This window comes from Falco peregrinus, chromosome 7, assembly GCF_023634155.1.
Source record: "Falco peregrinus isolate bFalPer1 chromosome 7, bFalPer1.pri, whole genome shotgun sequence".
NCBI classification, from domain to species: Eukaryota; Metazoa; Chordata; class Aves; order Falconiformes; family Falconidae; genus Falco; species Falco peregrinus.
In genome coordinates this window covers 56,631,647-56,653,691 of record NC_073727.1, presented here as the reverse complement: position 1 = coordinate 56,653,691, position 22,045 = coordinate 56,631,647, and the positions used below count along the sequence as shown (strand labels likewise).

At 38.8% G+C, this 22,045-nt stretch overlaps 1 protein-coding gene across 1 annotated transcript; it reads left to right on the top strand.

The window, feature by feature from the left end:
• Window positions 1–11,469: 11,469 nt before the first annotated feature.
• Window positions 11,470–21,125, top strand: TDRD15 (tudor domain containing 15). Its single transcript, XM_055810544.1, is given in 14 exon segments — window positions 11,470–11,555; window positions 12,924–13,010; window positions 14,878–16,970; window positions 16,972–17,834; window positions 17,836–17,862; window positions 17,983–18,436; window positions 18,438–18,520; window positions 18,522–19,002; window positions 19,004–19,371; window positions 19,373–19,448; window positions 19,450–19,725; window positions 19,727–19,804; window positions 19,806–19,892; window positions 19,894–21,125. Coding segments are annotated over 12 exon segments (5,007 nt in total). The 5' UTR covers window positions 11,470–11,555; window positions 12,924–13,010; window positions 14,878–14,882; the 3' UTR covers window positions 20,020–21,125.
• The last annotated feature ends 920 nt before the right edge of the window (window positions 21,126–22,045 follow it).

Here is a 22,045-nt window from a genome sequence, read left to right as displayed (position 1 = left end):
ATGTGCAAATATCATAAAATATTATCTAAATTTAGCCTTGAGGTAACTACTTAATATTAAAACATGGTAGAGGTAATGAGGTATTCCTTCTGTTGACATCTTATTTTTAACTGACAAAATTCTATCCATAGATTATGGAGCTTGATGCATGAATTAACAGGTATCATTCTATGGAGACCGTCAGGATTCAATTGTGACTCACATATTGCAAATCTACTAAGAATTTAACAACCTCCTCCACAAACACTAACATTTGGTTAAAGAGCTTTAGAGCTCAACTTAATTTTTATTTTTATTTTATCTTAGTTAAATCATTTATTAACTTTTTCACCTACAAGAACTGTCTGAAGCATGAACTTCAGTTTCACAGTAGCATTCTTTGGTAAATAAGATATACAGGAAAGACTCAAGATTATTGTACTTAGTTATTAAGAAGGTTCTCATTAAAATATTTGTAATTTGTGATGTTAACAAAGTTTCTGTATGAACATTGTAATGTGACATTCACCCTCAAAAATGGAAAATGTCACACCAAGGATAATTTGAAGGAGTTAGATGTGAAAATCTGCACTTGTAATAAAACAGTCCTGATTTTCCTACACAGATTAAATATCATTAAGTTGTGTGCTAATTTACAAATGCATTGACCAAAAGAACAACATCATGTAGCTTCTGTTCACTATTAGTTCTTAATAAAGTTGATTGCAATCAAACAGGAAAGGACAATTTCCTTCTCACAAACCTCACCTAAAATCCAGACAAATAAGGTATACTAGAATTCTAAATACTATCATATTTTCTCTGTGATAGAGGTATGGTTTGTAATGAAAGTGGGTTTCCTTTAATTGATAAGTAATTGTAACTATATTTTTAAGTTGACATTATTTGCTATGTTTTAAATAAAGAATTTCATTGTTTGATTCATGCAAATATCAAGTAGGGTAAAGATATTTTATTTCTCACCAAAAAACTTTGCATCTGAACATTTCAACAAGGACAGCAGAAGGAAAACCAAGTCCTCATGCCAAAAAAATTAAACATGAAGCCTGTAAACTGAGTCACAGGTAAGACAGCTGGCAAACAGACTAGATTTCACAGATCAGGAGATCCCTTTCTATGACATGCACCTGTTTTTGAAAGCATTCAGTTTTAACACTAATTATCAGTACTGTATTATCTTAATACAAGAAGAAATAAAAAAAAAACCCTCTCTACAGAGTATAAATGTAATTTGTATGTGAGGTTTCTTTTATCGACCGTATATTTACCTCTGTATGTTGTAGACAGACCAGTAGCAATCTCAGCAAGTCACCATTATGTATTACTCAAGAGTATACTGGTTATCTTAAATGCTGGTCTCACCACATTAAGTATTTCAAGCACACAAAACATGAGTACAAGCACTTTGGTGATATATATGTTCAGCAGTATGTGGGAATTAGAGAGTTAATTTTATTTTGTGCACACATGGGTTGTACATGAGCTGTGCATAACTGCCCCTTGGAAATGCACTCATTTTGAAGATGACTAGCTGTCTCAGTATTTGGCATCTATTCTTAAGATACAAGTGAAACAGTTAAAAACACCCAGTAATGGCTTATGACTTAGTTTAGAACACTCCCTGTTACCATATAAAGAAATTATACAGAAAAAAAGTATTGTTATAACAATTTATATGGAAACCCATAGGGCAGTATTTGGAACTGTGTTTTTTCAGCCTTTTTAGCCACTGGTTTAGATGTTGCTGTTTTGAAACCAAGGTACAATGCACACTGGTAAACCTCACAGCACATCTGTGTAGAGTGTAAGGGGACTAGGTTTTGCACTAAGGCAGTTGAGGGGGTACCAAAAACCTACTATGTACAAGGTCTGAATGTGTTTTATATGGCTTAGGCTGCAAGTAAAAGCAAAGTATATGAAGCAGAAATCTCCACCTGCCCAGAAATACCACTTTAGATGACAGAAAAGGGAAAACTTAAGAGTAGACTAAATGCTGGGAAAAGAGCTTAGCACGAAGTCTGGATCGGGAGGTGTGACTTACATAATTTCCTGAATGTGGCCAAGCTCTGGGTCAAGCGGGAGTGAATTTCAGATGAAAAATCGTGCTACTGAGTACATTCTCTCCTTCATTTGTGGTACTGTCATCTTTGGAGTCTTGATCCTACAATCAAATTCATGGATAAAAAAATCAATGAAACACTGACAGGCACATAGAGGCGCTTGTGCAAGTCTGTGAAAGCAGGTCTTTAAAGTGAAAACTACCTATATATCATTTTTGCTGTAGGGGACTTGAGAATCAAAACCAATCTGCAGCACAAACAATGAAAAGTCAAATGGATACTGAAAATCTTTCTGTTTTTTACTTTCCACACAGTATTAATAAGATGTGTAATACTTTTCCTGCTGAAATATATGGAGTGAAATCCTTGCTCCAATGAATTCAATGGGAGTTTTGCCATTAACTTCAAGAAGTACAAAATTTTATCCCAGTGCTGGTGTGATTTTCAGCATGTCTTTGCCCCTTTAATACATGTGATGACAAAACTCTGTACTTCAATTGCAAGGATGGATCAGCACCCTGCAGCAATTAAAATTGCTGTAGTATATCATACTTTTCCAGTATATTGTCTGAAAGACCATAGCACAGAAATATTTTTGCTTTGTGCTGTATAGCTACAATTTACCAGAAAAAGTAGTTTTAAGGTATTTTAACTGAAAACCTATTTCTAAACTAATCTCTAAATGGATGAAATTATGTATGCAGATATCTCAGTACACAGCAAACTTCCTCTACCTATCTGAGGGTAGGATTTGGTCATTCATTAAAAAGAGAACTAGTGCTAAAGGCCACACACATACACATGAACATCTGAGAGTGCTAGCATGAACGAACAAGTTGTGCTGAAAGTATGAAAAGCAAGCATATGTTGTAAGGAACATTGCTATTGTTCGCACTGTTATTTCAAATTTCATACAAATGGTCAACGACAAGTGCCAGAAAAGATTTTTAGAGAAGTCATTCTGTTTGTAAACAGAGACAAGATGTAAAATATTTAACAAGATGGATATAATGATTAACACTGAAGTCTAACATTGTAAGGCTTTTAATAAAAAACCAAACAAACATGGGACTAGCTTCACACCACAGACATCAGCTTCAATAAGATGCTGAGCACTGCTACAGTGGGAAATTAAGATGTTCAACATTCCTAAATAAAAAGTCCTTTTACAGATTATAAACCTGAACTATGAGATGGGGAAACTTTAGCAACCAAACCCCTTTTCCTTTTCTGATGTTCTTACATTTAAATGAAAACTGTGCCTAGACATTCAAGGTAAGACTATGTTCCTTAACACTATGTATCTATCCAGTGGACACATGCATAGACAGTGTCTGAACCAAAAACAGTCTTTTGTTCAGAGTGTAGGAAGTCTGATTTTTACTTGAATGTGTAAAATTCACAAACAGGTTTGCTAATATTTTATGTGAGTATGAATTAAGATCACACAAGTGTCATCAGATCTGCATAATCAAAAACGTGTACCTCTGCAGTACACATCCACAGTGTTCATTAAACTCTGGAAGGGGCTGTCGCTCTTTCTTCACATACAACCTTCTACTGTTGGGTCCAGAACTTAATTAATTGATATGAGCCATAGAAACGAATAATGTTAAAAACCTATTAGATCATTCAGTTTGCCTCTTCAGAGAGAACTAGATGACTTAAAAGGTCTTTTTCCACCTCTCAGTTCCTGTGATTTCATGACTCACAATTCAGTTAGCTCACTCACTATCACTACATGCAATAGTTCATTCTACCACTCATTGGAAACACTATACAATATTTCTAATGACAGAATTGCCACTGCATATGCAACTTCCTTTTCCCTGTCAGAATAAACTAATCTCAAAACCAAAAAAACATGAACAAAACCAAACTTTTTTAATAGATCTTTAAACATATGGTATTTGCTATAAAAAATGGAACTATTTGAATCTAAAGAATTGAAATTATTAAAATTCTGTTCTGAAGATAGTTAACTCCTTTTCCTGTATGGTCATTCAACCTCTCCATTAGCCCTACTCTTCCAGCGCTATGCTGAAGAATTGAGAATTTACCCACAGAGTGCCTAAGTCTAGCTACTCTCTGTGTGCTTTCACGTTAGTTTTAGTTCAGAACGGGAGGTGACTCTCCCTACTATTACCACTTACCCTGCTTTGATCAGCACTGCAGACCTATTCCACAGTGCGTAAATGAATTCTTTGGAATGAACCTAACTCAAAAAATGCTTTTCAAATGCTAGCAGACATTCATTCCATGTAACGACACTAGAGCTAGTCTTAAATAATCCTCCCTCCCTCAAAAACCTTTTGACCTGTTTGATACATCAGAAGACATCACTGCCATTCAGTGAGAGCTGGGCAGGGTGGAGAGGAACATAATGAATTTCAACAAAGGCAAGTGTAGGGTCCTGCGATGGAGGAAGAACAGCCCCATGCACCAGCACAGGCTGGGGCTGACCTGCTGGGAGGCAGCTCTGTGGAGAAGGACCTGGGAGCCCTTGTGCACAGCAAGTTGCCCATCAGCCAGCAGTGTGCCCTGGGGGCCAGCAAGGCAAATGGCATCCTGGGGGGCATGAGGAGGAGCGTGGCCAGCAGGTCCAGGGAGGTGATCCTTCCCCTCTGCTCTGCCATGCTGAGGCTGCATCTGGAGTGCTGTGTCCAGTGCTGTGCTGCCTTGTTCAAGAGAGACAGGGAACTGCTGGAAATGGTCCAGCAGAGGGCTACAAAGTTGATGAGGGGGCTGGAGCATGTCCCTGATGAGGAAAGGCTGAGTGCCGGGCCTGTTTAGCCTGGAGAAAAGACTGAGAGGGGACCTTATCAATGTCTACCAATATCCTAAGGGTAAGTGCCAAGAGGACGGGGCCAGGCTCTCTTCAGTGGTGCCCAGGGACAGGACAAGGGGCAACGGGCACAGACTGCAGCACAGGCAGCTCCACCTGAATGTGAGGAAGAACTTCTTTCCCTTGAGGGTGACAGAGCTCTGGGACAGGCTGCCCAGAGAGGCTGTGGAGTCTCCTTCTCTGGAGACCTTTTTTGGAGAAAACTTTCCTGGGCATGACTCTATGCAACTTGCTGTAGGTGAACCTGCTTTAGCAGGGGGTTGGACTAGGTAATTTCCAGAGGTGCCTTCCAACCCTGACCATTCCGTGACTCTGTGGTTCTGTGACTTGGATATAGGGTCACCAGCAACAGCCATTCAAATTTACAGACGTACTCTGATTGTGCCACAGGAACTGCTAATGTAGATGGACCCTGACTTTCTCTCGTCCCACACAGCAGATGCAGGCATCCAGGTTAAAACTGCAGTGCAGGATCTTCTTATGCACAGCTCTGCATTATGGGCCTAATTGATGTCGAAGATGACATAGTGGTGTGACCTTACCACACAGCACCATACAAACTGCAGAGCAGAGAAATAACCTCACCGCTAATATTGGGTCTCTTTCTCCCCAGCTCTACTGGCATGGTGTAGTCCACATAGCAAAACTCACGTATTTTGGGAGGCCCCTATTAACAGAAATTCTACCTTCTGCTTTGTCCCACTGTTTAATAACAAGTATCAGTTTGTTCTTTCACCTATAAAACGGGCATATCTTCTGATGCAAGGGGCATATCTTCTCTCTGCTCTAACACCTATTGCCACTGAAATGGGCAATGTGTATTTTAAGAAGCAATAATAACTATTGTCTACTGTTGAAAGTATTTTGTAAAAGCTGTTTCTACCCTCTTCTTTTTTATATGTAAGCTGCCAAGTTAATGACTAATTTCATATAAGTGATGATATTAACACAATTAAAATATAGTTGTGGTAAGATTGACAGAGGATCTAGTAAAACATTTGAAATGAAATTTTGACCGCATATTGAGTAAATAGGTAGTGTAAATAGACTGAAAATATTTCAAGACTTAATTCAGGTCAGCCAATTACAGTGGTTTCAGACAGTGTGATAAATGTGACGACCCTTCTAGTGAAACTCCACAGCATACCCACCCTCATATTTCATTACAGGTCAGACTGCATTAATCACTCCTGTGAATTAATCACTCCTGCGCTCCTTCCTTCTACTGAAGTAACACGGGCGCATTTCCCAGCACCCAGCTGAACTTGTGGTTGTTCCTGCCACCTAGCGGCTGCCGCTCGCCTTCACAGAAACACTAAGGCGACGTTCGGAACACACTTCGACAGACAAAATAGGAAAAAGTGCACTATCTTTGGTTTTGAGAGGACTATTTTGAGTCTCGTTGTTTTTCAAGTTTGCCGACTACTACAAAAGCCAACAAACCTTTTGGACTGACTTCAGGAGAAAAAAAAAAAGCATTATAAGTGTCATACAGATCTTTGCAGTGTGGAAGGTTCTGAAGAGACTGATTTTTTTTCCAGGAAAAGGTAGTGGATATGAAAATAATCACATCATTCTACTATCTCTAATGTAATTGTTTTCATTCAAACAATAGATCTAGGCTCACCTCAGCTGGAAAAGATAAGCCATTTATTGTAAGTTTTATCTTAGGTAGAGGTGCTTTCACTCTTCATTTTTAGAACTTTGAGAAATCCTGTGTTTCTGCTGTTGCCACTCACTTGTACTTCTGTGTTACACGCATCTTTCCTTTCAAAGCTATTTATTTAAAAGACAAACAAATGCTCTTAGAAGGAATGCTGTGCTATCTTTTAGAAAAACAATTTCATTACATGCAATAAAAACATTTCTGGCAATCAAAAATCATACATTTTTAATCATGTATTTTCAGGTTTGCCCAAGACAAACTGGAGAGGGGTGGAACTAAGCCACAGAGCATAAATTCCTATGCCCGTTACACTTCAGCATGCCATGACTAATCAAACCCCATAGGAGACAATTTCAAAGTACTTCGTTATGACAGTGTGACCTTCTTAGAAATGAAAAAGTGTAAGACTTACCTATATTAGTAACAGTTTTATATCAGTATTCAGAAACAATCTTAGCAATGCTAAGGGCAGATCCCATAACAGTGTTGGGGATTAAAAGTAGGATACGCTTTGTTGAATCGTCATTCTCTCCCCATGTGGAATCAAAGCATTTATGATCTCTACATAATTCTTCGTGAAAGTCAGGCGCTTCAGAATGGGATTCATTCCAGTCAGCATACAGTGCTTATTGGTATCATGAGCATTCTGCTATCTAGTCACCCAGGAAGGAAACGTTAAGGAGAAGATTAAGTCTTAAACCCTTCACTGTTCTTCCACTGGGGAGATACTTCCATCCTCTTGTAATCTGAACCTTCCTTGGAGGTACGTGGTTACCCAATTATTATTTTTTCCCGCCCAAGGAATTTACTGAGTCCCACTTCTCTTTTAAAACCGAAACTGAAGACAAGATGCTGATAATTCCTCTCCTTTTTTTCACATGGTATCTTACCGATTACAATGTTTTGCAAATTTTTTTTTCTTCCACTGCTCAAATCCAAGCAAATACATATTTACCACCTGCCAAGAATACTTTAAGAAGGCTTCAGACTACTGTTAGTGTCTAGACAGGGAGATGAACAACCATGTTATCCAAAAGCCATCCTTTGGGAAATATGTTTCAGTATCCCCCTTAATTTTTACAACAAAGGATAGTGTTGTCTTGTGCTCCCTCCCTCAAAATCAATTTTCATAAGTGTTGGAAGTTAGCTAGAACTGTGATTATTTCCTCATTATCTGGTTTCAACACAGGTGCTCACTCACACAGTGCTATATTCTACCTCCTGGCAGGCAGCTGGCAGTAGAGCTTCATTTATGGTGTTCTGATAAACTGTAGCAGGAGAATACTTTCACTTTCTTTATACTACACTGGAATCTATACGGAAAACTAGTACCCATTCCTTCACAATAAATTTGACATGGAAGTGTACTGAAAGCAGTCAAACTTGGAAACAGACCATCACCTCTTACAGAATAAAAAAGGAGATAAACAGCTACTTCATCCCATGGGCACAGAAGCCTTGTTTAGTGAAAAGTTTTAAGTTTTCATTAACTATTTTTAAGGCCTATAAAAGAGTCATAGCAAAATCTTCCTGATGAAAAAAAAATCCTGAGTGGACATAGAGAGACATATTTTGGAACAGATGAAGTACCACCTTGTTCATAAGCTTGATACAGACAAAGAACAACTTGAGGCTCATTTAGGAGCTAGATGCGTGAAGAGAATAAAGCCTCACACATCAAAACACTTTTTCAATTGTATTTTATGTCTGTCAATGGAATATAAATAAACTTACTAGAGTTTGTTAATCTTCCATACTGGATAAAATGGCAAAAATATTTAATGGCTTCCTCACAGTAATGACAAGGAAGGAAAACATAGCTTTTTGTGGGAATAACAGCAAAACAAAATTGGTAAGGATCAATAAAGTGGAAAAGATGAAAACTCACAGTAAACAAAGCTAGGAAAATCTCTTGAGATTTAGTATTAATCAATGTGCAACATGTAGTTTCACCAATATTTTAAAACATTTGCAATTCAAATATAAATACTGAACAGGTTTTACAAGTTTGCTGAAGTACATTAAAGGGATGTTCTGGGATATCACAACACTGCTATTTCTCCTTTCGGCTGTTATGTGCTTCCTGAATACTTACAATGACCTATAGTGACTTCTCATATCTCAAATGTTGTTGGAGAAGCTTGCTTCTGAGATCTGGCAGTGCTTTATGCGTACCTTCCAGTTAGGTATTAACCCTGGGGAGTAGGGGGTGGGGAATAAAAAAAACCCAAAATCGTACAGCTCTGGAGTAAACCAAAGATGTACCAAACCCCCCACAAAATGTCAGAAAAGACATATCTTCACTGGCTGAAGTGATATACATTGCAAAGAAATTCTGTTACAAAGGCATAACCAGCAAAAAACCCTCTTCTTTCCTTCCAGAAAAAGGTGAGAAAGCTTGAGCATCCGATGGGCCCTGACAGATTGCCTGGTCATGCCTTCTTTTTTCCTTTCCCCTACCCCACTGTAGCACAACTTAAACCAAGAGGGACATACTGTATTCCACCACACGTCACTGCCCAAGGTTAATGCACAGTGCAGAGAAGTGGTACACATTCTAAACTCACTCACGCTGCAAGAATCTGACTGCTCTAACCATAAGATTATTATATTGCAGCTGCCATCACCGCTGCAATTTCAGTAGGAAAAAAATGTAGGTCTTGCTGCCTTTAAAAAAGCAGTTCAGGAATAAGTTTTGGGATGTAGTCAGAACAGGATTGAGTTCAGCCTAAATTACAGAGAAAAACATTGCCACACCCCACATCCCTTTGTAGTATCTAGTACTCCTATTAAAGAGTGCCCCTTATGTAGTACCTGAGTCTTCTGAATTGCCATTCTGAGGCAGCCCTCTCCCTTCACACTGTAAAGGATGCCAAGACACCTACCTTGGGTTCTAGATTTGTCTGCGGTTTTTAATCTTGCAAGAATGCAAGTTCTTTAGAATATTTGATATTATCTTTCCTTGCTATAAATACGGCACTGATGAAGTCCATTCTTACATAACTCTACCTAATTAGACTAATGGAGTTTCTATGAATGTGAAATCTGATCACCCACCACAAAGTAAAACTACAAATACAAAATTAGTCAGAGCTTCAAAACAGCTTGGGGAAGGGAAAATTTCAGTATAACGAGGTTTTCATCCATCTATTACTAATGCTAAATATAGCAGTATCCTATCTTTTTATTAGAAGTGACACAAGTATGCTCAGGTGTTTTGTAGGGTTCTCCAAAATGTTTAGATACACTAGATGTCCATCTCTTTAGAACAGCTCTCTCGTAATACGATCATGCTCAAGGAAATGTAAATTTAGAAAATACTCTTTTAATAAAAGAGAGCCCATTTAAGCCCAGGCGGTATGCCAACAGAAGATACAGCATCTCAGGTAAAAATTCATATAAAAAGAAAAAAAGTGTGGCATATACTAAGCTGATCAATTACTTGCCATCCCAGACTTCTTATGTTACAGACTAAGACTTGAGAAGTTTCCTGAAGTTTGTACCTTCTGTAAGAAGTACTTGTTGAGGGTGAGATGCTTTCTGTGAAAAGGCCTGCTGGAGGAGTTGTTTAAAGAGAAGTATGTATGTCTAGAGCCTTATGCATACTACTGTTACCTAGGGAGGAGGGAAAAAAACAAAAAAGCTGAGAAGGTCCGAGTCCAAAAAGGAAAGGCAAGGGTATAGAGGGAGTACACAGGACATTACTGCATTACATTATGGAAGAAAGTAAACAACTTGACAGTTCAGAATGAATAGGTACACTGTTATTTTCCATTAAAGAAGTAAACGGACCAGGCAAAACTCAGTTTTCCGAGGTAATCTGCCAATACTGGAATTATGTTGGCCAACAGATGAATGCAAGAATAAACCAGGCATTTTGTACAGAAATACAAAGGTAAAGGTATATCAGCACAACCTTTGTTCTGAGTAGCTCTTACAAAAATCTTGACTGTGACAAACATGACTGCTTACCTACAAAATCAAATGAGCTCTTGTAAATTTTAGAGTTAATTCAAGTAGCTATAATACCCCTTTAAATGTGTATTATGCAGACTTCAACATAATAGATTACTACTATCTCCAAGAATTGCAAAAGCAGTTTTTATCACTCCCAACTTTGCAAAGCGTAACTATGATATGGCAATCCTGACCAGAGGGGAAAAAAAAAAAGTAAAAATTCGAAGTGAGCCCTTATAAATTATTATACACACCTGAACTCATGCTAAAGAGCAAAATCAGTTATAGATATACCAGAATATGCTGATATTTGTAGAACTATACTTTATACCAAGTTTTCTGATTGTGACCACCTCACCAAGATTATATTCTTAGCAAAAAAACCACAAAAAAACTCAAAACCAACCAACCCTGCTCCCTGCACACCCATCATACAAAAAATAAACCAAACAAAAAACCCCACAAAAAAAAAAAACCAAAAGCAATTAGGGCAGCATTTTGCACCCTGTAAAGATGTAATCCTCCCAGCACGGATAATTTCTTCCTAATAACGGGAAAGAGTACGAGTTCTCAAACCACCTTTAAGTAGCTCCAAAGATTCAGTGACCCACAGTTTATACAAAGGTTAGAGGCTACCTTATAAATAACAGACGGCTACAAAATACAAACACAAAGGAACACACGCCCCCACCCCCAAACAGTCAAATGAAAGAAATCACAGCACGAAAGAAACCCGCCCCGGGCCAGCCCTGGCCCGCCCAGGCCGCCCGCACCCCGACGGGCAGGACCGCGGCCGCGGCCCCAGCCCAACCACATCGCCCTCCCGCCCTCAGCCCCCGGTGTGGGCGGCACCTCCACCCCTGAGCCGTGCCGATTGGCTGGGTGCGGCCCGCGCGCTCCCGCCAATCAACCTTAAGCCCCGCCCCCACACTGAGGGCCTCTACGCCTCCAGTGGCGCCAGAGCGCGGGCGTGCTGCTGCACGGCGTGCGAGAGCGTGCTTTCGCGCCGCCATTTTGCCAGCGATGGGTGAGCATTGGTAGCGCTGGTAGGCTGTTGGGCTCGGTGTTGCGGTGGTGTGAAGTAGTCTGCTGTGGTGTTTGTGGCTCTCGCATGTCGCTTTCGCGCTTGTGAGTGGTGAGGAAGCTGCTGCTGCCGCGGAAGGATGGCTGCCTTCGCTTTGGGGTCTCGCCTGGCGGTGGCAGCCTCCATCCGGTGATCCGAGCGCTGCCGGGTGGAGCCCAGCTCCTCGCAGGCGATCGCGGCTTGGGGTGTCAAACAGCCCCGGTCAGAGCTGCTGCTTTGGGGGGGTGGTAAAGGTACCTTAAGCTGTCGCTTGTGTCTTGCATTTGATTGTATTTAAAAGCTCTGTTGTTGTGCTGTAAGTTTGTATAGTAGAGTGAGAGAGTATAGATTTTGATAGTTGAAGCATTGCAAACAAAGATAAATGTATTGCTGTTCTTGCCTAGAAAGTAGGTGGTAGGTTATCTGTGTAGTGTTCTGACTGATGGCTTTTTTGAGCTGCAGTGAAAGAAGAATGGCCTTATCATGGTTTTAGGAAGGTGGATTCAGTTTTGTAATTATTTTTTTTAAATCTTGAACATAATTAAACGGCATGTGGAAAACTTCCAGGGTGCATTCGATGGGCAGGAGGATGATTTAAAAGTAGTACTGGCACTGAAATCTCGGAATGAAGAACTTAGCGACACCAATGTGATGTAGATGAGCAGATACTTCTTTATTGACGGCCGGGTGCGTGAGTGAGTCCTCTCACGATCAACGCACACCGAGCTTCAGAGTCATACACCATATATAGAACTTATTCATACATATTCATTAAACATGTATGCATAATAATATTTCCTGAAAATCATTAACATACACTCCTCCCATGTCCGATTCTGAGCAGTAAAGGTTGGAAAAGTCTAGAAATGGGTCTGGGGTACGATTTGGGTAGGTGGTATATGAGTCGGTGGTCGCGATCTCCCCCTGCCAGAATTACCTTTTACTAAAGTTCACGGTTTCTTGGCAGGTAACTACAAGTTGTTCCAGTCAACTCTCCCCAGTTCCCATTAATTCTATATTCTGACATTTCAATACACTTTCTATAGACAGAAGACTAGTCAAATACAAAGAATCTGTAAACCCCAAATTTGTTACCGAAGTTATAAACAATGATTCTATCTAGCCCATTCTTCTGGCCTTGGTACAGGACTGTACAAAGGATTTCATAGCAGCTTTTACTATGCAGCTACAAGTTTCATTAAAATATATTTCTTATCTTTCTATATTTGTATTAAAAAATGATTTTATAAAATCAAGTCAATTAACTTATTAGCAAATCTGTAACAGTACAATAACTTAGTTTACTTTTTTCTAATGATTTTTTTCTGTCAGCTTTCCTTGTAGAGTTGCAGAGCTCTTAACAAGAGGGCTGAGGTTTCTGAAGGTGTGTTTTGAATGAAAAGTCTGAACCGTGTATAGGTGAGTAAAAAAAGGCTATTTTGTAAACTGTAGATATGTGGCTATTTGTGTGATGCTGTAGGCTGTGACAATGGGCAGGCAGATGTTGATGCACAAGTTGATTTGTTATGTGTTCCTCCTGCAACTAGGGCTTTGTTTCAATTAAAAAGAGGAAAAAAAGAAAAGGTGCCCATAGCATTAGTGGTGACCTTTAAAAGTGATGATCAGATGCTTCTTCCAGGCAGACAGAAGCCTTCCCTGAAAGCTGTTTTCTTCTATTAAAAAAACCCAGAATTTAGGCTTCTATTTTATTCCAGGGAAAAGTGAAAAACAGAGGGGCTTCTTTTAAGCAGGTGTTTGCAGATCTAGATTTGGTACTGCTTTTACTGGGAGGTTTTTGAGTGTTTAGTAGTTTCAGTTGTCATTTCTGGTTTTGTGGGTGGTTTTTTGTTTGTTTGTTTTAGAGAAGTCCTGTATCCTTCCTCTTCCTGCCTAAGATGTTCTGGTAAGATTTACAGTAGGAGTACTCATTTACTTATTCATTTTTATTTTCTGTGGAACTGAAATGATAGGGATCAATATTTATTCTGAAGACAGATTGTATGATCCCCAGCTAGTTCATGTATGCTTGTGAAAAAACTATCCTGGCAGTTCTGTTGAAGATTTTTTGCAGGCTGAGGAAGGGCTTGCCATAATAACTTGTAGTTGAAACTGAAATATTCACTTTCAGCTTTAAAAAAAAATAATCATAAATCAAGCATATGCTTTGTCGAGTTTAGCCTTGTGTATTTATCTACTGTCTGCACATTTGATAGGTGTTGTCTAGCCTAATTTCTTTGTTAGGACAGCAGTTCATTTCATGGAATTACTTGGTTAAATTATGGCATGCATAGCCTTTTCAAACAATGTGCGGTAACAGATCCATTGACAAATTTAAATGGAACTGGAAGCTGATCTTGAAGACTAGATTAGAGATGAAGGTCAGAGAAATATCTGAAGGGTTCAAGGATACTTAAACTGTCAGAGCTGGGAGTGTTGAGACAGTACAAAATGCACCAGTGCAGAAGTGTTGGACATAAATAATGTGTTCTGTATGTCCTTGCAATTATGAAAACTTAAAATATGCTACAGCTATACTTGGTAGTGTGTAGATAGCCAGATTAGGTAAACAGTAAAGCACAACAGCTACAAGATGTTACTGATTTGAAGAAGTGATTTATGCAGAAAAAGCAGGGTGGTAGGGGAGGAGACCTTTGTCATTTGCATATTAAAAAGAAAGAGAAAACCAGGCTGAAAGTACTTTTGCAGGTAAAACTCTCCTTGTAACTGCAAGTTCAGTGCAATGAAACACTGAGTTGGATCTCCTTTGGAGAGATCTGCAGTTAAATTTACTGCATGTAAGTAACATTTGTGAGATGAACTGAGATTGTATAAATGGCGTTAATGGCTTTCTGCTCTTTTGTTTTCTTTGAGAAATACAGTTATCTTGGTCATCTGTCCTGTCCTTTTCCACATCCCTGTGTGTCTGTCTGCCGCCACTGCCCCCCCCCCCCCCCCCCCCCATTTTCTCTATAATCTTTAACTCTGTCTTACTCTGAGGACAAGTTTCTGATTACAAATTATTCTCAAGTGGTGAAATTTGTCTGTAGCCACAAGAGGAATTCTAATGTTCAGGTGTTATCTGAAAAAGTCCTTCTAAAGAAAATTGTGTCAAGGGTATCGCAGTTGCGCAAGAACATGAGGTTGTTAAATGTTTAGTATGTGTTTTAACCAGAAGTGTAACAATGTATTAAAGCATTTTGAAAACAACTTTCATGTAAATAATTACTTGACAAAAATAAAAAGGAAAATTACCAGGCTAGGCTGATCTTATGCCTTCTCTTTGCAGACAGGATGGTCTCTCTGACGCCTTCAACAAACATAGAAGATGTGAATCTGACAATCACTCAAGTAGAATGCCACTCCGAATGCTTGGTTATAGTGTTCCAGGGTCAACAATACAAGGCAGGATGTGAGCTTGACTATTACATACTTCAAAATGAAATACAGCGTGTATTCAAAGTAAGAGATAATGTTTATGTTGGTGGGTCTTGTTTGGTGGAAGACACAGAAGGAAGATGGCATAGGGGAAGAGTTCTGGAAAAGAGAGAGAATAACTGCAAGGCTTTTCTTATAGACACTGGGCAGGTGCTAGTTGTTGGAGAAACACATCTTGCATGTGCTTGTGATGAATTGTTTGAGCTGCCTCCAAAGGTGGTTTCAGGTGTTTTTGCAAACATACTTCCTTTTGGAGAAAAATGGGGTCCAAAAGCTGTTAACTATTTTTCATCTCTGGTAGGAGTACAGATTACAGGTCATGTGAAAGCTGTTACGCCATGCCAGCTGTTTATTCTAGAAGTGCCAAAGATCATTAGTGATGTTCTTGAACTGCAGTTAGGAAAATTTATTGATGGAGATTCATTTTGTTTTATTGTAGAAATGTTAAGAGCATTTCCCCAAGTAATGCTTTGTAAGAGAGTGCCACAATTGTTGCAACAGAAGTATCCAGTTAAGGAGTCGCTTACTTTGAGTGATTCTGAGAAACCAACAGTTTTTTGGCCAGTTCCGGGTGATCTTTTTCCACATCTACCTGTCGGCAGTAAAGAAATTGTAAAAATAACTGTTGCAGTAAGCCCGAATAAATTTTACTGTCAGATGCAGAAATGGCAGAAAGAACTGGAAGGTTTGACAGGAGCTATGCATTTGTACTATGAAGCTATCAGTAGAGAAAATAACTCTTCTGAAAGTTTAGGGCTGCTCTGTGCTGCCAAAAGGCAAAATGGACAGTGGCATAGGGGAGTGATAAAAGAGGTTCTCTCTGGCTGCGTGGAAGTCTGGTTTATGGATTTTGGCAATATTGAAGCTGTGCCATCTAGTTGTGTTCAGAAACTTAAAGTAGAGTTCATGGCATTACCAATGATTTCATTTCCATGTGCGCTGTCTTGTTTTGGTAGTCAGGATGAAACAGTAAAAAAAATTCAGCTGAAAGAACTTACACAGGCCTTGATAGGACAGACTTCTGTGTGTGTCCTTGTTGATTTATTCGATAACATTAAAGGCTTGTATTATATTACGCTGCAAAATCTAAATCAGGGAATCAATACTAAGCATCCAGAAAAAAAGAATGAGGCAGCTGCATCGTGTGTCTCACTTCCGGAAACAAACATCACAAGTATTGCTGTAAACGACAAACCATGTCATGAGAGGTACAATTCATTTAAGAATTGTACGGGAAATAAACATACAAAAAGCTGCTTACCTGAAAGGAATATTTCTTTGTCAAGCCACTGCAGAAGAGTAGAAATGCAAATGAATTCTTTTCATACTGCTTTTGTGGTATATGTCATAAATCCATCTGACTTCTGGATTCAAACATGTGAATATCAGAATGAATTTCAAGCCTTGATGAAAGATATTGCAGACACATATAACCAGTGTGGAGTTGATGAAATGGTCCTTAAAAACCCAGAACCTGGACTGCTGTGCTGTGCCCGGTATAGCAAAGATATGCAGTATTATCGGGGTGTTGTCACTGAAGTGCTTCGTGTAAACATTACTATTTATTTTCTGGATTTTGGAAATACAGATACAGTACCCTGTTACGATGTGAAAACATTGCTTCCTCAGTTCTCTGATTTACCAGCTTTAGCTATGTGTTGTAAACTTGCTTGCACGTTTCCTGTGGATGAGGTGTGGGTTAAAAAGGAAATTGATTTCTTCAGAGAAATTGTATTTAACAAATTACTGCTGCTTCATGTCATTGGAAGGCAAAACAACACATACATTGTTCAGGCACAGTATAAGGATGGTTTGAAGCAAAGGAATGTGGCCACATGTATGGTTCAAGCTGGATATGCCGAGTACTGGGAAAAGATACAAGATTCTGTTCTAAATGTGGCAAAAAAAGGTAAAGACCTAAATATCTGCAAATATAAGAAAAAAAAAAAAAGTAAACGCACAGAGCATCTGTAATTTTGGTAGAAGTAAGGTATCTGGAAATGGAGAAGGATTTCAGAAGAAAAAATCATTAAGTGTGCCTTTATCGCTGAGAAAATCTGTTGTGCTGCCCTGTTTTGGAAAAGGTGCTCTCTCTAAAACATGTAAATTGGTATGTGAGGAGAATTTGTTTTATAAAGAACTTGTGTTTAAATCAGGAGCTGTTTTTGAAGTAGTGTGTTCTTGCATGGTTTCCCCAGCAGACTTTTCATGTCAGTTGCAAAGCAAACTACCAAAGCTAAATAACTTAATGGAACAAATTCAGACTTGCTATAAAGAACATACCAGTCCTTACAAAACAGGACAGATTGTTAAATGCTCCAAAGATGGGAAGTGGTACAGAGAAATGGTTGTGCAGCAGGTATCCACAGACGAAGTTGATGTGATTTTTGTAGACTGTGGTTATTGGGAAAGAGTTTTACTTAAAGACCTTCAGGCTGTACTTCCAGATTTTCTAACTCTGGAAAGTCAAGCATTTAGGTGTAGACTTAAAAATGTACCTTTACGATTTGACTCGCTTAATTGGTCTGAAGAAATGTGTAGGCGTTTTAAAGACTTCAATTCTGCTTCTGGAGGACCACTGACTTGCATAATTTATGCTCTTGTTCTTGTAAGCCTCAACTGTTTATGCAATATAGTTGACTTACAGACTCCATTGATTAGTGCAGAGGAATTCCTCAGAGAACATGGTGTCACCCAGTCTGAATGTATTGGTCTGAGAAGCCTTGCATCTTTGGGTTCTCTGTACAGCTTTTGCTACTCATCTTTTAATATTAAAATTGGAAGTGAGGAGGAGGTTTGTATAACTCGCATATAGTCCTTCAGAATTCTATTGTCAGCTTAATTGAAACACTGAAACTTTACAGGACAGTGAAGGACCAGGTTTTAGAAATGCTGTCAGTGCTGTTCTGGAGTACAGGGAGGAACCTCTGGGTGGAGAGTCTGCTTCTCACTAACTCTGTCATCCTGCTTTAGATTCAAAGGAAGTAACTGTAAATGCTCTCCCTGAATCTCATAATGAAAGTCTAAATTATATGGGTCAGCAGGAAAGGCGTAATGAAAATACACCTAAATTAATCAGTCTTCCTCAACGTGATATTCAGGTGAATTCTGAAGTAGCAGGGTATATTTCTCATGTGAATAGTTCATCAGGTTTCTATGTTCAGCTTGCAGAGGATGAAAACTTAATAATACAACTAGCAAAAGAATTAAGTGAAAGCATGGTGAATATAGGTCATGAAAATTGCTTAGATGAGCTCATGGTAGGAGATCTCGTTGGAGAGCATGACACCGATTGTTTTTACTATAGAGCAGTTATTAAAACTCTGAAATCAGGAAACTCCTTTGGGGTAGACCTTATTGACTATGGTAATGTGGCAGTTGTAGGTCCTTCAGAAATCTACAGGATTCAGAAAAAAGTTCTTAACTTTGCCAAGGCTCAGTGTTCATTGTTTCCTTAGAGTAAAAAGTGTTCCTGGTGAAAGCTGGACTAACCAATTTTGTAAAGAAAAGAGCTAACAAGCCAGTTGCTTGCAAGTTCTTAAAGCAACATGGAGAGCAATGGGAAATAGAAGTAAATTGTGATGGGAAGTTGTCTAATGGCCTTCTGCAGAGAAAAGACAGTACAAGGTGGCAAAACAGAATGCGTAGTCAGGAAAATAGGCCAAAACATGTTCTGGTTAATAATGGTAATCCTTGAGATAGAAAGGCTAGGAATGGTTTAAGTCAAACTAAGTCTGTTAGGATGAAAAATACTTCCAAAACATCCTTAAATGTCCTTTCTCAAGATCTAATTTCTGGACAGGTAGAAGGAGTAGAAGTAATTAATATTTCAGAGAGTGGAGAATGTCACGTGCAGTTACTTAGAAATTTGCAAATATTACATGAGTTAAATGTAATGCTTGCCAAAGAAGCACAAAGAAGTGATTTGCTTAGAGTGGATGACATTGAAGAAGGATTGGACTGCATGACAAAATCCGAAAAGAACTTTTAGGTGGTATCGATCAAAAGTGATAAAGAAGTTAGTCAGGGAGAAGTTAATGCTCGTTTTTTTCATGTATTATGGCAGGTGTGAGATGGTGCCCTTAAACAAAGCAAAGGTGCTCAGTGACAAGATTAAAAGTATTCCTAAACAAGCTGTGTTTTGTAAGTGTGTTTGGTTTAAAAAAGTGAAGAAAACTCTATTTGCCCATGTAGTAAATGCACTCCTGAATCATGAAATAAGGATCTTGTTTTTAAGGTATTTGGAATCCTCCCAAATCTGGGAATTAGATATTTTAATAGGAAAAGTTCTGCTTTAGGAGTATTCTAACCACCTCTTAAGTCATTGTTGGACCAGAAAAATGCAGTAATAAAGACTGTAAGGAGTCTGATATATCATTCAAGGTAAATTCAATCACATGGGCACTGCAGAGTGGCAGAAGGTTATCCTGGGTTTGCAACTGCAGTTACTGATCCTTCAAACTTCTGCATGCAGTTTGAAGTCTTATTTGATTGCATGCAAAACTTGTCCTTGCTGCTGTCTGACCTTCCTGACAACTTGGCAGCTTTGCCAAAAGAACTTGTGGCTCCTGGTGCTATCTGCTTGATCAGGTTTGGACTGGAAGCACAGTGGAACAGGGCAGAAATTAATGAATTAACAAGTCAGTCTGTTGTTCTTGCATTTATTGATTATGACTTTCTTAAGAGCATCCCTTACTCTTGATATTCATAAACTTAAACTTACTCCAGAAAGTGTGACTGTTTTACCGCACTTGGCACACTCTTGCTCTTTACATGATAATAGTTCCTGCCAAGGGGGAATACTGGAGTGATGAAGCTGAACTTCTGTTTCAGAAGCTTCTTAGTAAACCAGATCTGATCTTCCATTTTTAGATGCTATGGCCCTGAAATGAAATTAGACGTGAATGTTCTGTGCAAGAACAATCTAGCTCATGCCTTAATTGCTGCTGGCCATACAGTCTACTCTAGAAGTACTCTGCCTCATCCCAGTTGACAGAATTAAATCAGAAAAAACATTTGTAGCCTCAGTGTCCAAATTGTAGTTACTGTTGTTCCTTTTGTGAACCAGATTATGACAAAAACTTGTTATTTTGGTGACAGAAGTGAAACAAAGAAAGTATCCAAAGTGTAGGACTGTCTGTGATGAAAGTTTCAAATAAGGAAGTCTACCAGTGGGTAGACTTATCGAAGTGGGTGCTGGAATATTGTTGACCAAAGGATCTGAATTCATATAACAGTGACAGAAAAGAAAAACTGCAAAAGGTGGACAATTCTGTGAAAAAGTTCGTTTTTCTCAGCATTGTGATGATAAGAAAAGTAAAATTTACTTAGTACAGAGTAAATCTGCTACCAGAAGCACTGGTTCAGGCTTGTGATTCTGCGGTTTCATAGTCTAAACAGCATGAAGATACTATCAGAAGAGTTATTTGAGTAATAAGTAGACTGCAGTTAGGAAGGTACTTCAATGCATTAAAAAAACCCCAAACATACAGATACTGCTCTCAGTGTTTTTCCCTCCAGGACTGCTTGTTGTATTTATTTAGACAATCGTGTTTTTGGCAAATCTTTTTGTCAGGGTGCTTGTATAACTTATGTATGTATTTATATAAAACTTCATTTGCAGTAGCATTTGGTTTACGGTGGTGTTGCCTCCTCCTTGGTTTGGATGCTAAGAAAACAAAGATACCAAGCATATTCTCTGTGCTTCAAATTCCAAAGTTCTTGTGTATCTTTTCTCTTGTTAGGAAGAAGTTGGCTAACAATAAGCCAAAAACTTGAATTTGCATTTATGGGAGAGACAGCCACTAAGTTGTTTGCAGTTAGCTCATGGTGTAAAGTTGCTAGCGACCTGTCTCAAGGTTATCCTTGTATCCAAGTTGCATCACAATTGGGGGTTTTTCCTCTGTTGAGTGTACATGATTTCTCTCTTCTGTCCGCCCCACCCATCTGTCAAAATGAAGAAAGGAACTTTTCTCCATGCATTTTGTATCTTGAAGGGAAACATTCAGATGTTTTTCTGACTGACTTTCCCCCCTGCCTCCTTCCTCAGTTGTTTGGACATAAGATAAAGCATGATGAAGCCTGAAGTGAGTGGGGGGGTTTCTCTATGTGTCCTGTGATTGAATTTAAATGAAAAAATAAATACAACTCTAATGATAGATAATACATCTAATGCATCTCTGTATTCAAATAAGGTCCAAGAACACCACCCCCCACCCCCCCACCCCCACATATCATATTTAATTCCTTTGAAAACCTGAAAGCTTTATCTGGAAAACAGAATTTATTTTTTCGTAAATGAGACACACGTGTCCGGGAAATCTGAATAAAGAAGAGATAAGACAATGCAAGCTGTTCTGTACAAGGTTAGTTCTGCTAGTGAATTATTCATAAAGCATGCAAATATTTTCTATGTACAAGTGAAAGTTGCCCATTAGTAACAAATCAGAAAATGCAGAAGATAAAAATTTCTTAACACATTAATGAATAAATGGAGTTTTTCTTGTAAACATTTGTGAATGTTAACAGTTTATTGCACCATTTTATTTTGCAGAATTTGAAGTTTTTCCTAGTTAAAATTACAAGCTTACCTGGCATGTTCTTTGTCAATAGTTTGACATACTGCTTGCTGTTACGATAACATGCAGTGGTTGTTACTGTGCAACATTACTCATGTTGAGTGGTAACTTTAAGACTGGGCTGCATTCATTGTAGTGCGAAGTAATACTTAATTTTTATGTAGAGGCACTGACATTTAAGGGTTAACTAACTCGGACTCAGACTTTTGGCTGTCATTCAGTTGGATCAGCCGGTGCTTGGGTGTCTGTCTTTTTAAAGATCCTCTGGCTACCCTAAATGCTAGTCCTGTTGGTGTAATATTAATACAGAAGTTGCGTATTTTAATTATTTTTTTTGCTACTGAAGGTATATTGTGCTTTAACTTGTGTGTAGTGGTAGAGCACTGCTTACCTAATGTTACAAAATGGAGCCTAGAAATGACAGATGATTAAGAAAAGATA